Below are 21,755 nucleotides of genomic sequence, written 5' to 3'. Positions count from 1 at the left end.
CACAATGAAATTCCATCACCAATTTACAACAATAGAGTAAAATGCATTACATTATTTGACACCCAAACAACAAACATCTAATTAGTAGAACCTGAGATATACAATTTTAAATGTTCAGGAATAGTGTTAAAAACACAAAGCCCCAACTGTGGTTATTTGGTCACGCCGGACTGGGAAAAAGTCACAAGTTCAGGTCAACCGCAAAGGAGCGTTGGCTGAGTACGCAGACCAGGTTAGGCCCTTTGAGAATTATACCTTTTTTCCCTGGTGCAGGACGTTGCGCCACACAAAGGCGGTTCCAAGTATTGATGGAGGGTCCTGTGTCGATGTGCATTGCACTGTGCCTGATCCAATGAGGAGCTGCGAGGTCTGCGAGGCAAGTCCTACATCGAGCTGCATTTCACTCCATCGGTTCCGATGAGCCTCGAGGGCTGCGATGCATGGTCCTCTTTGAGTAGAGTCGTACTGTGTCCGATTCAAACTATGAGGGCTGCATTGTGTTGTGTTGTGCTGTGTTGTTTCTGATGAGGATCACAGCTGAGCTGACAGAGCACCTCTATTCCCATGCATAGGAGCCCAGGACTGGGGGAGCACCAGATGGGGGAAAATGACTCACACCAGGTTGAGTCCAGGTGCAGGGTTGGAGCTTGTGGTGTCCCTGTAGTTCCAAACAGGAGGCCAGCCAAGTAGCCCATAGGGGCCCTCTGGAGGTCCTGGTTTCAAGGTTTTGATCCAGACCTTCTTCCTTACATAATACAGCAGCAGAGCAGTTCCTACTGCAGTCAGGGCAGCAGGGCAGAAGAATAGCAAAGCAGCTGAGCAGTCCTTCTTGTAGAAGATCAGCAGGGCAGTAGAGCAGTCCTTCTTCTGAAGCATCCATGGGTCTAGAAGTGATCTGAAGGGTTGGGCCTGAGGGTTTCCCTTTTTACATGTTGCCCACTTTGAAGTAGGAGAAACTTCTGGAGTTTTCCCCTACTGAGATGTCTGGAATTGTCTACCTCCATGCCCTGGTCTGAGTCTGCCTGGCAGCATAATAGGAAAGTGTGAAGGCCCCAGAACCACACTTAGAGGCACCCTCATCTACAGACCACCAGGAAATCGTAAACAATTCAGCGAAGACATCACTGACTTCATCAGTCCACATGCCCTCGCCTCCGAGAACTACATTCTACTAGGAGACCTCAACTTCCACCTGGAAAAGAAAAACGACAACAACACCACCACCCTTCTGGACAACCTGGCCAATCTCGGCCTCAACTTGTTGACACCTCCACCCATGTAGCCGGACATACGCACGACCCAATCTTCACCTCCAGCAAACACGTCTCCTTCGATCACACCACAGCTCTCCACTGGACGGACCACTGTTGTGTTCACTTCAGCTACAAAACAACCTCGACCCACAACCCCCCACAACCTATCCCCCGGAGAAAATGGATCAAAATCACCACCGACCAACTCCTCACATCGCTCAACCAGAACCCACCCGCCCTCTCATCGGACCCAAACCAAGCTGCCATCAAATTCAAACAATGGATCACTCACAGCGCTGACGAATTAGCACCCTTGAAAAACCATCACACCAAACAAGACAACAAAAAGGCCCCCTGGTTCAACGATGACCTCAAGAAATCCAAGAAGCTATGCCGCACTCTCGAGAAAACTTGGAGAAAAAAACCCAACCACCGACAACATGACCACCTTCAAGTCAGCCACCCGCAAACACCACCAGCTGATTCGATCCACCAAGAAATCAGCATTCAAGGATCGACTCGACAACAACGCCCATAACAGCAAAGAGCTCTTCAACATTGTTAAGGAATTCACCAACCCCACCGCAGCCTCAAACGACATCACTCCCTCCCAAGACCTCTGCGACTCGTTATCCTCCTTCTTCTACAACAAAATTGCCGACATACATAACAGCTTCGTAAACAATTCCAACGAACAACCCTCTCCACCGCCCTCAGGACCTAAACCGCCCTCCAACCACCTCAACGCCTGGAACCCAATCACCACTGTAGACACCATCCTCCTAATGAATTCCATCCACTCTGGCTCGCCAACCGACCCATGTCCCCACCACATCTACAACAAAGCAGACTCCATCATCGCACCCCATCTCCGTGACATCATCAACTCTTCCTTCAACTCTGCTACCTTCCCAGAAAGTTGGAAACATGCCAAAGTCAGCGCCCTCCTGAAGAAACCCACAGCAGACCCCTCTGAACTTAAAAACTACAGCCCCATATCCCTCCTCCCATTCCCAGCCAAAGTCATTGAGAAAGCCGTCAATAGCCAACTCGCCACCTTCCTGGAATCCAACAACTCCCTCGATCCATCACAATCCAGCTTTCAAGCCAAACACAGCACCGAAACCTCCCTCATCGCAGCAACTGACGACATCCGAACACTACTGGATAACGGAGAAACAGTGGCCCTCATTCTACTCGACCTCTCCGCCGCCTTCGACACTGTCTGCCACAGCACCCTCATACAACGCCTTAGCAACATTGGCATAAAAGGTAAAGCCCTGGACTGGATCATCTCGTTCCTCGCCGGAAGAACCCAGAGGGTATGCCTCCCCTCATTCAAATCAGAGGCCACCGAAGTCATCTGCGGTGTACCACAAGGATCATCACTTAGTCCCACCCTCTTCAACGTCTACATGAGTCCACTCGCCTCCATCGCGCGCCAACACAACCTCAACATCATCTCCTACGCTGACGACACCCAGCTGATCCTTTCCCTCACCAAAGACCCCAACACCGCCAAAACCAATCTTCACGAAGGCATGAAAGAAGTTGCCATTTGGATGAAAAACAGCCGCCTAAAACTTAACTCAGATAAAACGGAAGTGCTCCTCCTAGGATCATCCCCCTCTGCCTGGGACGACTCATGGTGGCCTTCGGACCTGGGCTCCGCACCCATACCCACAGACCACGCACGCAACCTAGGCTTCATCCTAGACTCCTCCCTCTCGATGGCCAGACAAGTCAACGCCGTCTCATCCTCCTGCTTCAACGTACTCCGTATGCTCAAAAATATCTTCCATTGGATCCCCACCGAGACAAGAAAGACTGTCACCCACGCACTGGTTACGAGTCGACTAGACTACGGAAACACCCTCTACGCCGGAATTACAGCCAAACTACAGAAAAAACTCCAACGCATCCAAAACGCATCGGCGAGACTCATTTTGGACATCCCTCGCCAAGATCATATTACCGGCCACCTGAAAGACCTCCACTGGCTTCCCGTCAACAAGAGAATAACATTCCGTCTCCTCACCCACGCACACAAGGCCCTCTACAAACTAGGACCCGAATGCCTCAACACTCGACTATCCTTCTACACACCCAACCGCCAACTTAGATCCTCCAATCAAGGCCTCGCCGCAGTCCCGCGCATCCAAAGGTCCAACATGGGAGGCAGATCCTTCTCCTACTTAGCGGCCAAATCCTGGAACTCACTCCCCACTCACCTCCGCCTCACACAGAACCACATCTCCTTCAGAAAAGAACTTAAAACCTGGCTATTCGATAAATAATGAACCCCCTCCCCAAGCGACTTGAGACCCTCTGGGTGAGTAGTGCGCTATACAAATTCTTGAACTTGAACTTGAACTAGTGTGCTGGAGCAGTGGCTTTGAAATATGTGGTAGGTGACAGCCCCCTCCAATCCCTTATCCTGCCAAAATGGCCCATCCTGCCAAAAACCAGACCATCTATTGTGATGCTGTCTAGGAAGAATACGTAAAGGTCTCCTGCCAAGTACACCTAGTCATGTGATCCAGGACACAGGCTTCAGGCACCAAATGGTTAGGACACGAACATTGCAACTTCCTAAATTTGGCATCTTCAGAAGTGTGACTTATATTCCAACTTTACCATTAAAGAGGATTTTATATTACAATTCATCAGACACCAGACATAACTTTCCTACCTGCTTCCTATCAAAAGTTATCACTTATGAAACGCAACAAGGTAAACCAATCTTATCTTATTGGAGATGTAAGCTAGGTAGTAGTTAAAAATGAATGTGCGATGTTTTCACTAGAAGGACATGTAAAACTTAAGTACATATTTAACTTTTTAAATACACGACATCCTTCCCATGGCCTATTAAGGGCCTAGCCTAGATGTGACTTATATGCATTAAAAAAAGGAAAGGTTATGCCTCACAAAAGGCCAGCTCAATGTGCAAGTTTAAATATGCACACACAGGCTGCAATTCTGAGAACTGGGAATTGTTTGAAAGACTACTTAAGTGGGTGGAACAATGAGTGCTACGGGCCACTACTAGCATTTAATTTACAGGCCCTGCTTACATGTAGTACCACTTTATTAGGCACTTTCAAGTAAATTAAATGTGCCATTTGGCTGCAAGCTGGTTTATCCATGGTTAAGGGAGAGAGCACAAGCACTTTCGCACAGGTTAACAGTGATAACATTCACAGAGTCCTAAAAGCAAACAAAAACAGGTTCTTAAAACAGAAGGGGGAAGGAAAAGAGTGAGGATCACCCTCAGAGAGGGTCAAGTTAAGCACCGCCCCTTGCAGCCCACTTGTGTCCTGGTCCTTAGAACTTCTAGAGGTTGTACTACAGGACTCATTTGTTAGGATTTCAGTCAAGATTATTGTGTACAGCAGACCGTATTTGCACACATTTTAAACCATTTGTAAATAATTGTGTTTTTTAAAGCAATGGTCGTATTTCACTCAAAACATTAACGTAAAGCGTTTACAATTTCTCCGTCAGTTATCATGCACATATGAAGTGACAGATTTACAATTTTAATAAACAATCTTTTTGACTATCTTTCTATGACTTACTGGATGTGGTTTTGGCAGACGTAGTGCTGGTAGTGGTACTGGCAGAAGTAGTGGTTATGGTTCCTGTGTTTGTAGTAGTAGGATTAGCAGCAGTAGTAGTTAATGTCTTGATATCTGGAGTAGGAGTTCTGGTAGGAGAAGTAGATGTGGTGTTGGTTGAATTAGCAACTGTGGCAGTGGTATTCAGGTTGGTGGTTGCTTGACTTTGGGCTGAAGTAAAGAAACCTTTATAGCACAAAACAGAAGTACATTATGCCATGAGTGATGTGAAGCTCTAACACAATCCCATGACATTCAATCCATGTTACTTATTTATGGTATTATAGTGTATATGAACAGTTGTGCTCATTCCTGACACATCAGAAACAAAACATTAGGAAGTAGATGACACCAAAAGTATATCTTGCATATTCCATTTGCATATTCTTTTTAAGGTCACTTCATTCAAGAGACAGGAGATCTTATGTTTGTGTACAGCACACAGGTTAATTTTTGTGTGTAAATATCTCATGATCCATCAAATGGTTGTGACCATATTATGGTGAGGTTGTGTGCACTGTGCCAATGCAGCCGAGTCTGTGTGGTTTCTGTTCCACACTTTAACTCATGCATTCACTTATAAAATGTAATCAGTGCATGTACTGCAGACAGCAGAGCTCTGTAACACACAGAGGGGATTGGAGTTCTGTCTTTCCAAGCTCATCTGTCATCCTTGTGCTTGCTTTGTTCGGCACAAGTTGGCAGGGTATGCTCAGTCCCTTGCTCACCTTGCCACTGAATTCAAGCTAACCTGGCTGATGAGGGGTGTAGGCCCGAAACCGGTCCCAGGATGCTTGTTTCCGGTCCAGGGAAGACCTAGCTTGGCAGTTCGGGCTCGAATGTTCCCATGAGGCACAGGGTCCAAACTGATTTGGATATGGCTGGGTCTGAACTGGGGTGGCTAAGTGAGCTAAAGAACGATGATGGATTAAACCTAGATCTGTGACGGGGTGAGAGTCTGAAAAATGTCAGCTTTCCGTCCATCATCCCCTTGTGTTTGCTTTGTTCGCCTTAAGTTGGCAGGGTATGCCCAGACGGGGTTCCCTTGCTCACTTTTCCACTGGATTAAAGCAAGCCTGGCTGATGAGGGCTGTTCGCCCGAAATCGGTCCTAGGATGCTTGTTTCTGGTCCATGGAAGACATGGCTAGGCAGTTCGGGCTGGACTGTTCCCATGAGGCACAGGGTCAAGACTGATTTGCATATAGTTATGTCTGAACTGGGGTGGCGAAGCAAGCTCAAAAACGATGATGGATTCAACCCTGATCTGTGACTGGGGGTGAGGGTCTGAAAATTTTCAGCACTCCGTCCATCATTCCCTTGTGTTTGCTTTTATATCAATAGTTGCCAGAAACTATTCACTCTTTGGTAAGAGGAGTTCATAGTGGCACTATGAGTTAGCTCGTATACAGGCAAACATATCTGGTGAGGGTGTCTGGAATCGGTCTGGACACCTATCCCACAGGTTATGCTGTCTAAATGTGCAGATCTTATATCGATTTGTAGGAACTACCGGGCAATGGGTGGTATGGCTCTTCCCTCATTATGGCTGTACTTTCCTCATTTGGGTTGACGCTTCTGTCCGTCATGGGTCTGTCTGACTGTCAGTTGTCTTGTTGTTATTTAAGAGTGTTGGATTTTTAGTTACAACCCTTCAACTTTGCATGGCCTGATTAATACAGTCTATTTCAAAAGTACCAGGTTTAAGATACTTTTTGTCTATCAGAAGATTTGGCTCTCAATTAAAACGTAGGGTAATATTTTGACTTTCAATCAGTACACCTGCTTTGGTCCAAATCCTAATATGCCGTTGCAACTGCATGAGGGTTACATACATTCTGGGCAACGGACTGGTATAAAATGGCTCAGTCAATGGTTTTCTGTGGGGTATTCCATTTATTCTGGTCACTGCAGCATTTTTGGGGCATGCATCGGCAGAGTTTTTTTTCGATATTTGTAGCTTAAAGATTTTAATGCCCATCTTCCTGCTAACTATGTTTCTATGGGTCACAATCAATTTATTGTTAGTTTTACATCCATATATGCCACTCTGTTAGTGCCCTATAGCAGAATCTTATTAGTTGTAGTTCTAATGAACAGCACTTTTGTCTAAAATTGACTAAATGGGCTAAGAATTTAGGCCTGGCTGTCTCTTTGGATGATATTAGATTTAGTGTCCCGCTGGCCCAAAGTATACTCAATGTGTCATACTTTAAAGCTCATTCTTTCAAGGTTTTGTATGATGTATTATAAACCTCACAGATTGTTTAGAATGGGCTATAGGGCAACCTTTGATTGTTTTTGGTGTATGGGGCCAGGAGCAGACGCTGCTCATATTTTTGCAACTTGACCAATCCTCTTAACATATTGGGCCACACTATTCAATTCATTACATAATCTGTTACAGTGTGAAGGCAATTGGGATCCAAAGCTCATAATGTTGGGCCATTTAAGTCAATAGAGCGTAATCTGGTTTGGATTTATTTTCATGCAATCACAGTTGCACGATTAGGTCTATTGCTAAGGCATGGTTAAAAAACGAGTCTCCATATCGAAGTTCATGTTGGCAGGAATATATTCTTCAACAAGCAAAGAAGTCCCACAATTGACCCAGATTGGGTAGTATGATCTTATAGGTGCCCAACGTTATGCCTTTACAGATACCAATCACACATTGTTGTACGTGAAGCTTAAGTCTCTATGAGTTTATAAAACGGCCAACAGTTAGATGTAAACAATACTTTTGTATAGGTTTTGTCAAATTATAGAGAAGGACAAGACATTAAGGTTTAAAAAAATATAACAATGTATATTTATTTCAGAATAAAAGGGTCATTCGCAAAACACAAGTAATTAAAAACAATTTGTACAATAGCTAGTTTAAAAATATGGTTAAAAAAATTCAGTGGAGTAAGCAACAAACACATAGTTCATACATTAGTATAATAAACACAACAGATTTATCAAAAAAATTTCACAAGAACAGGGGTCATATTTAAGCCTGGGCGTAGTTCGCGTAGCCGCACTCCGCGAGCTACGCGAAGATGCACTTGCACTCCGCGAACTACGCATAACTCCGCGAACATGCGTAGTAGCTTGCTTGACCCGTTCGCGAGCCGTTTTTGTCTTCCGGAGCGCCGTGGAACTCTGGAACCTGCTCGACACCACATCTCCAGACGTCGCCTTCCTCACGGAAACATGGATGAATGCCTCCTCAGCACCCGACATCGCCGTCGCCATCCCGGACGGATACAAGATCACCCGGAGAGACCACGTCAACCAGACAGGAGAAGGCATCGCCATCGTCCACAAGCACACCATCCGCATCACGACCAACTCAGACGACACCCTCACAGCCGCCGAACATCTTCACTTCCAGATACACACGGACCCCAAGACCACACTCAGAGGCACCCTCATCTACAGACCCCCAGGACCTCGCACACAATTCAGCGAAGACATCGCAGACTTCATCAGCCCGCACGCCCTCGCCTCCGCTGACTACATCCTCCTAGGGGACCTCAACTTCCACCTGGAGAACAACAACGACAACACCACCACCACCCTGCTGGGCAACCTCGCCAACCTCGGACTCATGCAACTGGTGAACACCCCCACCCACTACGCCAGACACACGCTTGACCCAGTCTTCTCCTCCAGCAAGTACATCTCCTTCAGCCACTCCACCAGACTCCACTGGACAGACCACAGCTGCGTCCACTTCAGCTTCAGAAAGACCACGACTCACCACCACCCGCAACAGGTTCCCCGCAGGAACTGGAACAAGATCACCACCGACCAGCTCACCACTTCACTGAGCCAGAACCCTCCCGCCAGCTCAACGGACCCCAACCAAGCAGCCAACAACCTCACACAGTGGATCACCAATTGCGCTCGCCCAACCAGCCTCGACCACTCGCAGTCCGGCTTCCGCGACAACCACAGCACCGAAACAGCCCTCATTGCAGCCACTGATGACATCCGAGCCCTGCTCGACAACTGGGAAACAGCGGCCCTCATCCTCCTGGACCTCTCCGCAGCATTCGATACGGTCTGCCAACGCACCCTAGTGCAGCGCCTCAGCAACATCGGAATCCAAGAGAAGGCACTGGAGTGGATCATCACGTTCCTCACCGGAAGAACCCAGAGAGTCCGCCTCCCCCCGTACAGATCCAAGGCCACCGAAGTCATATGCGGCGTACCACAAGGATCATCACTCAGCCCCACCCTCTTCAACGTCTACATGAGCCCCCTCGCAGCCATCGTACGCCAACACAACCTCAACATCATCTCCTACGCCGACGACACCCAGCTGATCCTCTCCCTCACCAACGACCCAGGAACCGCCAGAACCAACCTACACGAAGGGATGAAAGACGTAGTCGAATGGATGAGGAACAGCCGCCTGAAACTGAACTCAGACAAGACGGAAGTCCTCATCTTTGGATCATCACCCTCCGCCTGGGACGACTCCTGGTGGCCCCCTGCCATGGGCAGCGCACCCAAACCAACGGACCACGCACGCAACCTGGGCTTCATCCTGGACTCCTCCCTCTCGATGACCAGACAAGTCAACGCCGTCTCATCATCATGCTTCAACATCCTACGCATGCTCTGAAAGATCTTCCGATGGCTCGCCACCGAAACCAGGAAGACGGTCACACAGGCACTCGTCACCAGCCGACTGGACTACAGAAACACCCTCTATACCGGAACCACAGCCAAACTCCAGAAAAGACTCTAACACATCCAGAACGCCTCCGCACGACTCATCTTGGACATCCCCCGACACAGCCACATCTCCGGACACCTGAGAGACCTTCACTGGCTCCCCGTCAGCAAGAGAATCACGTTCCAACTCCTCACCCACGCACACAAGGCCCTCCACGACCTGGGCCCCAGGTACCTCAACAACCGCCTGACCTTCTACACTTCCACCCGCCAGCTACGATCGACCAGCCATGCCCTCGCCGCCGTGCCACGCATCCGAAGATCCACCATGGGAGGAAGATCCTTCTCCTACCTGGCAGCCAAGACTTGGAACTCCCTTCCCATCCACCTCCGCCTGACCCAAGACCACCTCTGCTTCAGGAAGCAACTCAAGACATGGCTGTTCGAGCAGTAGCGGACCCTCCTCCCCCAAGCGCCTTGAGACCCTCTGGGTGAGTAGCGCGCTATACAAATATCCTGATTGATTGATTGCCTGCATGCTCAGGATGTGTAGCGGGCGAAGTTACCCATGAGGTTTGTCCCGCCCGCTCGCGTCACCTTATTTCCGGTCACTACTAACGTGTTCGCGAGTAATTCTGTGCCAGATTGCAGTTTCTGCGTGTTCGGCAACTCAATCTTACCGACAAGCATCCTCGCGCACGCGAAAATGCTATTGAGCGCGCGAGAACTACGCTACGCAGCAGTTTGCGGAGTATTTGACAACTTCGCGTTCTCCGCGGAGCGCGGAGTTGCCGAAACTCCGCAAACTCCGCGAACGGAGCGTAGTTCTTCGCCCAGGGCTAGTCATATTCTTGCCTGTGCTTGAAATTTCTGATCATCATGCAGAATCCCAATAGGTAAAAATTGGAAAAGCTGTGGACTCCTGTTAGGGAGGGCTTCAAGCAGGGAGACTTTGTCGGTCTGTAGAAACCACCCGCTGGTGAGAACTCTACAGGGGTGTCGAATATGGCCTAAGGGGTAAGTAGTCACCAGAAACAATGGGTAGAAAGTGCCCTAATCTCCCTGATGACTCTCCTGAGAGGGGAAACAACCTTTACAACGCAACTTTTACAACGCACTACCATTACAACAGGGTCAGAGCTGATTTGCATATCGCCATTGTCTAACCCAGGGTGGTGTGGAGTGCAAAGAAACAATGGATTTGGGCCCAGATCTTTGGACTGGGTTGAGTGTGTGACATTGATCCACATTCGGTCCATCACCTGTTTTGTTTGCAAATGTGTATAAAGTAAGCTTGAAATAATACTCTCAATTCTGAATTCCTGATTCAGTGTTTGAGGAAAGCTTGCATTGCAGCTGCCTTTGTTGTCGCTGTAGCGCTCTTTGTGAGAAGTAAGTACATTTTGGAAGCCTGAGATGGTGTACAGAGATATGTTCAATTAGCACATTGCAGGGTGTGTCTTTCATTCTAAATGTCTTGAACACAATAATCTGTTTTGAATGAAAAGTCAGGTGGGGCACAAAGTATAAGATATATGGACACATTTGAATAGCTAGGAAGAAGTAATTGCTTTTAAAATAGGTTCCTGTTTTGGAGTGATTCTTGAGGAATTTCCCCATTATTTAAGAGAAAAGTGCTATCTAATTCCCTCTTTAGATAAGTTGATTACAACACTATCGCAACTCCTGCCCTAATTTCCCCTTCGAATTGTTAGCTACATAGTTAAATTAGTCAAAACTGGTCAAGTTGAGCATTCCCCACCCTCTCCTAAGATGGATACTACTTTTGTATTCCAATACCTGGATTAGAATAAAATAGGTATTGACACCTGGGTCACTAGAAAAATAAGGTCATATCAAGGCCTTGAACAGGATTGTGTCTTTGCACCATTTCTCTTCAATCTAGTCCTAGCGGATCTAACAAGGTCACTTGATCAGACAAACGGTCACCCTGCTTGATTGGATCTACTGCAACTTAGTCATCTACTGCATGCAGACTATGTGTTCCTCTGTAGTCAAACAAAAATTGGTCTGCAGCATTTTATAGACAAGCTTCTGAAATATGCCTAGGAAAATATGTTGGAAATCAACAGGAATAAGACCAAAGTCATTTACTCCCACTGATTTCAGACAGCTTCCCATATTGATTTTTTTCTGATCCCTCGTTATATTAATTGTCTAAGTGCTGAAATCAGGGCCAATTTATTATCAGATCATTCATTGGTTATAATTGAGATTAAAGTGGAGGCTGAAAGGCGAGAGAGATCCAGGTGGCAGATGGATCGACTCCTCCTTTCGAACCCCAAATGGGTAGAGGATATGAAAAAATGGATAAAGACATTTTTTCAGGAGAATACGAGTACAACAGCTCTGTTTTCGGTTACTGATAAGGAAAAAAGTGCAAACATCTTTCTGGAGCACTATTATAAGCTATACGCAACAAAATATATGGTTTCAAATGAGGCGATACGTCAATATATTGAGGGCATTAAACGTCCGCAGCTGACAAATGAACAGACAGAGGAAATAAGTGCAAGAATTATATTAACGGAAATTAAGAGTGACCTCGCCTCAATGCCATGTGGAAAGGCCTAAGGAAATCATGGCCTAGAAACTGAGTTTTATAAGGTATTTTCAGAGGAATTAATACCTTTTTTGGTCAAGCTTTTTAATTTTGTGAAAGTCTGGAATGGAAGTTGTGAAAGTCGGGAGTGATGTTCCATCTACTTTTAATGAATTTACTATAGTTAGCTTTGTTAAAAAGGACAAGAACCCTAAAAATGTCAACTCATACAGGCCGATTAGTTTGCTGAATGTCGATTATAAAATAGTAATGAAAATCTGGGCAAATCAATTTTCTCCATTAGCACAGAAGGTATTTCACAAAGCCCAGACGGGATTTGTCTCAGGAATATATATGTCATCTAACACTGGGTTTTTAGTCCAAGCGCTTGATTTTCTTAACTCCAACAAACTGCCTGTTTTAATAATGATGGTCGATGCTGAAAAATCATTTGATCTAGTTAATTGGGACGCTTTAGTCGCAATTCTTAGAAGGTTGGGATTCCCAATACAAATAACTCAAATGGTAGGGAATTTATATGAAGGGGCCCAGGCTCAAGTCTTTATACATTCTCGGCTAGCAGAAAGGGTGGATATAAGGCAGGGAACTCGCCAGGGACGTCCTCTATCCCCCACTTTGTTTACTTTTTTTATAGAACCACTTGCTGCTAGGATTTGGGCTAATATGCAGATACCCTGTGGAGGGTGTTAGAAGTGGGATTTCTGGTTGGCTAGGGCTTGTGCCTAAGCCAGGCAGAAACCACCACCCTAGTCAGGGTAAGGGAGTTACACACTGAAGATAACCCCTGCTCACCCCCTTGGTAGCTTGGCACGAGCAGTCAGGCAATGTGTAAAGCGTTTGCGCAACACACACACACAGCAGCAACATACTAGGCACACCACAAAACTCCACACAAGGTTATATTAGACATAGCCTTTGTATTATCCAAAACACATTAGAATCATAATCACACAATATACACTGTACAAACTGGCACTAGTCAATATTCACAGGGGATTATATACAGGACCAGGCCAATCTGGCCACGGTCAGAACCATCAGAATGCAGGTAGTAAACATGAAACACAACCAGTAACTACTGGTACAATAATGACCTCAGCATTATCACATTAGGCATAAAACACATTAGGCCAAACCTCATTAGCATAAACACATTACGCAATAGACTTCACCAGCATAAACACATTATGCAATAATCATGGTGCATAAGTCACATTTGTTATAGGTATCACAGTAGGCATAAAACCTCATAACCATAAACCTATTATGCTTCCTCGGTTGGCATCACATTAGACCCCAGGCCAACTGGCCTTCCTGTGGGGCAAATGCCCTATGTCCAGAAAGTCAGGGCGTAGCTGCCAATGCAGCAAAAGCAAAAGTGCACAATGCGCTGGGGACGGGTTGCTGCTCACCCCTTCCTTAGCATGGAAATCAATATGCCCCCATAGGTGCAGCTGCCCGCAATTGCGGTGCAGCTGTGAAAAGTAAACAAAATGCCCCCACTACCCAGCAAGGGTGTTGCTGCTCGTCATCACCGCGGCCCGGGCCTAAATGACTAGAGGCTCAGCTCCACTCACCGGGACTCCATGCTGGCCAGGGCTGCTGCTCGGGGACTCCTCCAGTCTCCGTGGCCCAACAGAGGGGATGCCCAAATTAAAACTGTTTGCAGAGGATATTATTCTTTACCTTAGGCCAGAGGAACATAACATCAAGACAACACTGACAGAATTCATTGAATCTATTGGAGGATATAAAATTATTCATAACAAAGCAGAAATCCTGCTACTCAACGCAGGTAGTCAAATTCTTCCAAGTTTTCTTCAACGGCAAGCCAAGTCCCTAGACCCAATTTGGTATTTGGGGATATATGTTACAAACAGATATGAGGAACTTTTAAACTGAATTATGTAGCAATGGCTACAAAGATCAGAAATGCATTAGATAGATGGACTCTTCTTCCACTTACATTACTTGGCAGGGTAGTTCTTATAATAATGTATATTTTACCATTATTAATATTATTATTTTCAAATGCCCCAATACAAATTAACATGTCATATTTTAATGAGCTGGAAGTAATGTTTCATCAATTTATTTGGAAGAAAAAGGCATCAAGAGTAAGATTTTCTGTACTTCAAATCGACATTAGTCAAGGGGGGTTGGCACTCCCCCAAGTCCGAACTTATTTTGAAGCTACTTTTGTGGATATAATGGCTCAAATGTCAGATGGCAAGGAATCACTGGATAGTTTTTTTGTGGATAGGATGGTGCAGGAAGCAGAATCTCAGATTCCAGTTTTCATCAAAACCACTGAACTCCCTAAGAGGACTCAATACAAGACATTACAGGAATTCAGGGTTAGAATACGGTAATTTTATCATTTGAAGGCACAGCTAGCAGGATATGAGTACTTTAAGCTTACAGAATGCAACATGTTAGTCCTATACATAAAGAATAGCCAGATAAGATACTGGGATAGTAATGGTTTTAGGGAACTCTGCCACTTTATAGTAGGGGGGTGATGTTTAAAACTGCATGAGATCCAGGCTAGGTGTGGAGCGAGGTGTAAGCCATTTTTTAAAGGGTTCTCTCAGATTATCCAGTTCTTGAAAAAATCTTGCTCCCCATTAAGCTCTGCTTGGAGCCCCTATTAACAGCGCTCTATCGAGCTAAGCTAAGGGGGTTGGAAACTGGTATAGACTTTTGCGGAACCAAAGGGAACGCTCTTTGGTAACAAGCTTTTTAGAAAAAAAAATTCCAAGACACACAATGCACTTTTTCAGAACTAGAGTGTCAGGAGATTTTGTTGCATGACAATAAAGCACTAAGAGCAGCACATTTTAAAAGAATGGCATTCCTATTCCACTGGATGTCTTACTATACACCAAGAGTTTTACATAAGATGTACCCAGAAATAGAGGACAAGTGCTTTTCATTGCCAGCAAATGGGTCAGGGGGCTGGCTCCATATTTTCTTTACTTGTCCTCTTTTAACCTAGTTCTGGGAGGCAGTGTTTTCCGCCCTCAATAAGGGCTCACAGAGAAAATTAAAACCAGAGGATGAGATAGCATTGTTTGGGATTGTGAGGCAGAGTCCAAACAGTCCAATCCCCAAAAGAGAGAAAGCATATATAGAGATATCCTCTTTAATGGCATGGTCCTTGATTCTTCAGAATTGGAGGACAACTAAAGTTGCAGACTATTTAAAATGGCATAAAAAAATGCTACGCACCAAAACTTTTGAGGAAGCGTATGCAAAAAAAGGGTAGGGACTATTAAAAAATTATCAGCAGTTTGGAAATATATGGATAAAGCAGAAAGTAAAATGTATAGTACCCTAGGCTGAGGCGGGATGATCAATCTTTCTTCCTATATAAAGTCTACTGCCTTGGGAAAGGAGGAAAAGATATATGGACTATGAAGGAAGAGAAGACGCAAAAATGTTATTTAGTGGATTTTATGTACAATGATGAAACTAATGGTCTAAGCATTTCAAAGCTGCTCTGCACTGCACTTTATTATCTGCACTTCATTATCTGACGTCCCCTGAGGCTTGAGCAGGGCAGACCAACAAATCTCTGTGGTGTTTTTCTTTTAAAAATTTTCTTGCTGCTAATCTTTTAAACTTGCGAATTTTGCACTCACCACTTGGCACTTTTACCTGAACCAAGGACCGGCGACAGCTACTCGCGACCACCATCTCGGGAGGTAAGAGGGTTACCGGGCTAGTTGTTGACCATACCCCAGTACAAAATCAGGAAGTAGACGCGAGCGCTCACAAAGACGTCTCCTGAGGCTTGAGCCGGGTGGACCAACAAATCTCTGTGGCGTTTTTCTTTTAAAAATGTTCTTGCTGCTAATCTTTTAAACTTGTGAAATTTGCACTCACCACTCAGCACTTTTCCCTGAACCAAGGACCGGCGACAGCTACTCGCGACCGCCATCTTGGGAAGGAAGAGTGTTACTGGGCTAGTTGTTGACCATACCCCAGTACAAAAGGAGGAATCTGGTGCAGATGCGCAGGGGACGCGCGCAACTGGCGCAGGCTGCCGAAGGCGCGCCAAAGGCAAGCCCGTCTGTGCCGTCCGCGCACGTCTGGCGCACAACATCAGCCATGCTGCCCGTTTGGCCAAAGAAGCCCCTAGCCCATATGTCTACTCTAGCAGATTTCTTCACAGCCTAAACACTATGAAATATAATGGAAAGGGGCGACCACTCGGTCCCCCCGAACGTATGGTAGGGTGCCCCGATCCCCCCGGGAAACCATTTGGGCGGGAGGCGAGTCTCAGCTGGTATGCCCGAAGCGGCGTAGCCGGGGCGCGCCATTTCCCGCCCAAGAGGGGGTTGTCCTAGGCACCTACACCGTCGGCCACGCCCCGTGGGCGGATTGGAGGAGGGTCCACGCCCTCCCGAAGAAGGATAAAAGGAGCAACAATCCAAGGAAGCATCCTCTTGTTCCTGTGCTTGGAAGCTGCACCTCCGCGTTGCACGTGAGCCCGAGACGGAACAAGAAGCGAATTTTGACCCACCCACCAGCCCCTGATGACAGCATTAGTATTGCAATAAAGTCGATTAACGAAGATATTATCTCTTTTTCAGGTTGTTTCTAATAAAGTTGGAAAATTTTGATATGACAACAAAGTGGTTGCTCTTTTAGCATGTATTTAGGCGAAGTATGGCAGCAGAGTTAAAAAAGGTCGTATTGCTTAGATAAAAGTTTATACTTTGAAATGCTCAGCTTAACTGTTTATTCCGTCCTCATTCGGTTAAAAAATGTCGTATTTATTTTTGGTCGGGCGGTAAGGTCATGATCGGTGAGCAGTAATTGGAAGATCCCTAGAGGTGGGGCGCCACCCATTATGGATGGGAGCGCCCGGGGGGAGGTGGCCATTGGCCTCTCACACGGGGAGGCGGTACCCTCTAAGGATGGGGCCGCCGAAAGGGAAGGCGGTCATAGGCCCCTCCCTGGAGAGGAGGGGCTACGGGCCCCTCCTGGGAATTTCCCGGGGCCAGGACATCCGCGACGGCGGATGTGGTAAGCAGTGTGGGGTGGGAGGGGGGTCTACGCTACCTTCTAGACACCTCACACGAGTCCTCGGACGACCACTAAGATGGCGTCGAGTGAATATGGGGCCCCCGCTAAGACAAGGGAAATTGGAAGTTGGCACAGAGGTACAGTCCTCTGTGCGCCCGCCCCTCATAAGTGAGGGGGGAGTTCTGGTATTAGGGATCTGACACCGGTTACGACCTTGCCGTTGGCCCGTAATGTTAGGATGTACAATTTGAATTTTGAGAAATGCATTTACAGGATGTTTTAGAATCGGCTAGGAGAACCTTTGTATTAGAGATGTGTTAAGGTTAGCCAATAAACATCGTAATGTGTAAATGAAATTGTACATGATATGAAACTGTTATTTTAATGTTTTAATTTTGTTTCATATTTTAATAAATACGGCCGGGAGGGTAACTCCCTCCCGCCTTCCAAAAGTTCAAGAACCGTTTCCGTCTTCCCATTCTTGGGGATTGTGTTGGGAGGGGGTGATGGGTATCCCGGCCATACTCCTCATGTGTTACAATTACGCCTGGACAGAATACCCACATTTGTCTGGAAAGCTGTCCGGGTTGTAAGAAAACTGTCCAGATATCTATGAGCGAACAGGAGAGGCCAATAAAACGAATAACCATGGATAAAAAAGGAAGCGAGTTAAGAATTTTTTAAAATGTGCCCTACTGAATGCGAGATCCCTAGTCAAAAATAGTATTGAGGTGACGGACCTAATCCGGGAGGAAACAATTGAGATTGCTTTTATTACTGAGTCTTGGACAGACGATGGGTCTGGACCAGATTTGATAAAAGCAATACCCCCGGGCTTCACCTGCCACACATTAAATGGGTCAGTTAAGAAGGGCGGGGGTCTAGCAGTGATATATGTACAATCGCTGAAGGCAAACTTTAGCCCCTCGCCTAACATGGAATGTGAGGCATTAGATTTTAGCTTTTCGTTGTCTCACCACTCCACGTTTAACGGCACACTGATATATAGACCGTCTGGACCCAGGAATCGGTTTATAACATAAGCAGGCAGCTGGCTAGAAAAAGGGATAAGCTCTAGCTCATACACTATTTTAGGGGATTTTAACTTCCACCTGGGAAATAGATAATGAGGGAGATACATCTAATTTGATAGATTTAATGAGTTCATTAGATCCAAGTCAACGGGTCACCGAGGCCACACACATAGCGGGACACACACTTGATGGCATTTTTCCAATAATAAGAATCTGAGGTCACGAACACGCTCCCGGTGATCTGGTCAATCCCCAGGATAGAGTTTTTTAAGGTGATATCATCAGGTCAAGACATTTTGAAACCAGTGTTAAAACAAACGACCACTAGAGCATGGAGTCAAATAAATGCCAATGAACTGCAAGACCAGCTAGTCTCCACTTCTCCTTTGCTACCAGGAGACTTAGATGAGGCCACTTCAGCCTACACTACCTGGTTAGAAGCACTAACAAACAAGCTGGCTCTAGTGAAGACCATCTATAATAATAGGGAAAGGCCAAGCTCTCCTTGGTACTCCCAGGACCTGAGAGAAAGTAAACTCCGTTGTAAACATCAAGAAAGGGTATGGAGGAGGGAGTATAATGCTAAGGAAAAACGCAAATATAAATTATGCCTATCAGACTATAAGAAACTACTGCATAAAACAAAACAAGATCACTTTGCAGAGAAAATACGGTCTGCAAAAATCTCCACCAAAGAACTATTTAAAACAGTTACAGCCTTATCCCACCCCCCTCAAATCCCGTTGTAGCCAGTCAAGAACTGTGCGATAAGATAGCCAACTTCTTCTTTAAGAAAGTTGAGGATATTGATGCCACATTTACAGGAGATACAAATCATACCCCTCCAGTAAAAAAGGCCAATTGGGAAGGGGATGGGAACACTATGCCTCAGTTCTGTAACTTTACACCTACTACAGCAGCGGAAGTCTACACCATCCTGGTGAAAGCTAAATCAGGATCACCAATGGACCCCTGTCCTCCTTCCATCCGAACCAATTACATCAATCCTGAAAGTGATTATCAATAATATGTTTTTAGAGGGCTATTTTCCGAAAGCATGGAAGACAACATCGATTATTCCCCTGCTAAAAAAGCCCAAGTTGGATCCAATGCGCTCGAATAATTTTAGACCGATTTCCAAACTACCGCTCCCTGCAAAAATCACTGAAAAATGAATGAATACCCAACTCAACCAATTTCCAGAGGATGGACATTTACTTGACTCTACTCAGTATGGTTTCAGAGGGAGCCATAGTACAGAGTCTGCTCTCATCAAGTCTACTGCACAAATGAGGGCCACTCTGGATCAAGGAGGGAACGGAGCCCTGATCCTGTTGGACCTCTCTGCGGCATTTGACACGGTCCATCATGCATTATTGATGGACCGGCTGCATGAGTTTGGTATCAAAGGCAGGGCTTGGAAACTGATCAAATCATTTTTAGCAGATAGAGTGCAGACAGGTATGCTTGGCAACTTCACTGCAAAGTCATTTTCCCTCCCCTGTGGAGTCCCGCAGGGGTCGTCCATGAGCCCCACTCTTTTTAATGTTTATGTCTGGCAGCCTGCCCCCTTATTGATTCCTTTTGGTTCAAGTTGACTTCATACGCAGATGATACACAGATTGTTGTCTCTCTGCTACCAAATGAAACTCAGAAACCAGCACTCCGTTTCCATGAATGCATAACAGCGGTGGGTGGCTGGATGGCCCAGAACTGTTTGAAGCTCAATTCTACCGGAACAGAGGTGATACTGTTTGAAAACAACCCCCACCTTTGGATCCCAGCATGGTGGCCAGACTCTCTTGGCCCTCTTCCAACACCGGTCAGGAAAGTGAAACAAGCTGTCCCACAAAGAGCAAGTAAACTCAGTTGTTTCAGCTACCTCTTACATTTTAAAATCATGCAAAAAAATATTGCCCTATATTCCTATAGAAAGTCAGAAGACAGTCGTCACAGCTTTAGCCATGTCCAGGTTGGATTACTGTAATGGTCTATATGTTAATGCTCAGGAAGGCCTTTTAAGGAAACTTCAACTCGTACAAAATGCAGCAGCCAGACTGCTGTCAGGAACTCCAAAATATGAATCTATTTCTGCAGAAATCAGAAAGCTACATTGGCTGCCTGATATTATGCGAGTTTTGTTTAAGGCCCTATGCGTAACCCTAAATCACTCCATGCCTCTGTTCCAAGTCATTTGATCCAAAATTTCAACTGGTATGTTCCGACAAGATCCTTGTGCTCCTCTGAAGCCAAACTCATCTGCATACCATTGGCAAAAAAAGCCAATTGGGGTGGCAGAAGTTTTTTTGTAGGCACCGCCAAAGCATGGAATTCCCTTCCACTCTTCCTCAGAGGCATAACAGAGCTTATTGTTTTTAGGAAGGCTCTGAAAACCTGGCTGTTTTATGCCTAATGCCCAAAATAATCCCCGTGACCAGGTCTTAGGTGGACATCTTTCATAGCGCCAGGACACCCTTTGGTAGCAGCGCGCTTTATAAATGTCAATAACATTAACATTAACATTAACATCTGCAAAACAAGCTCCTGGCAAAAACAATCAGCACAAGCAGCATAACATGACGAATTATATCTGCTCTCTGGACTCTGTGGAATCTCGTGGAGTTTTAGGTAACTCCATGGAATTCTGCAGAGTAAAACTCCCCGAGTTCTGCCCAGGCCTAGATATAACCTTCATTTCTGTAATAAATTCAGAGGCCTACTTCTGGTGGTGTTGAGAAAAGTCCTGGTCATAGCAGCTTTAATATCTGATATCCAGTGCATTCCGAAATCCAAACCAGTCCAATTCAAAATCCTATCCAATCAAGAATACTCATAGGTAGACTTTTATAAGTGAAAATTCAGCTTCAAAAACGTTTTTTTTTGTTTTTTTTAACGAAGTGTGAAAAAACATACCCTAAATATACTCCACTGGTTCCCAAAGTACATTGTACTTTACAAAAGCCTTACTGTGGCAAGGTTCATGAATATATGTAGAAGATGGCCTGCTATTATGCAGCTCCTCTGGACATCTATTTGTTAGTTTAAATGCACAGTTGCACATCCATTTGAGTGTGAGGCTGTAGGCTTTGAATGTCCACAATTCAGCCCCAGCACTAAGACAGAGGCTCTTCAGAAGACGCCTCATAATGTAACCCTCTAACTAATAATTGACTTACTAAGATGCACCCACTCCATGAAAAGAGTAATCAGGTCATTCTACTAGGCCTGGCTGAATTTTTTATTACATCAGAGTAATTTTAGTAACTACCATTACTTTTGTGGTGCAAAATTACCGACATTACACAATTACGCCAGCTTGAGCAATTTGGAGCAAAAAATACTACCGCAAGACCACAGAACAAAAAAAGCCTCATCAGGCCCATTTTGGGCGAATGGTGTATTTTGCACTGAGAAAATGGTGCTAAATGCTGGATTATGCTTGTCATGTAGTTATGCAAAATTACAAGTAATGTTACAGTAATTAGGAGTAATTACATCAGAAAGAATTATACATTTACACCCACCCTTACATTTTACCCTTAGCTTGGATTGATCGTAGAG

The 21,755-nt window shown here is 45.6% G+C and overlaps 1 protein-coding gene across 1 annotated transcript in view; it reads right to left on the bottom strand.

Moving 5' to 3' along the window:
- The window catches only part of LOC147678040 (mucin-3A-like), a 174,535-nt gene that overhangs the window by 133,206 nt on the left and 19,574 nt on the right, over positions 1–21,755 (bottom strand). Inside the window, exon 2 of the mRNA XM_086945937.1 lies at positions 4,835–5,059. Coding sequence (XP_086802063.1) covers positions 4,835–5,059 — 225 coding nt within the window. The remainder of the gene's footprint in view (positions 1–4,834; positions 5,060–21,755) is intronic.

Source organism: Lissotriton vulgaris, chromosome 12 (genome assembly GCF_964263255.1).
Source record: "Lissotriton vulgaris chromosome 12, aLisVul1.2, whole genome shotgun sequence".
Lineage (NCBI taxonomy): Eukaryota > Metazoa > Chordata > Amphibia > Caudata > Salamandridae > Lissotriton > Lissotriton vulgaris.
This window is presented reverse-complemented; position numbering and strand designations above follow the sequence as displayed.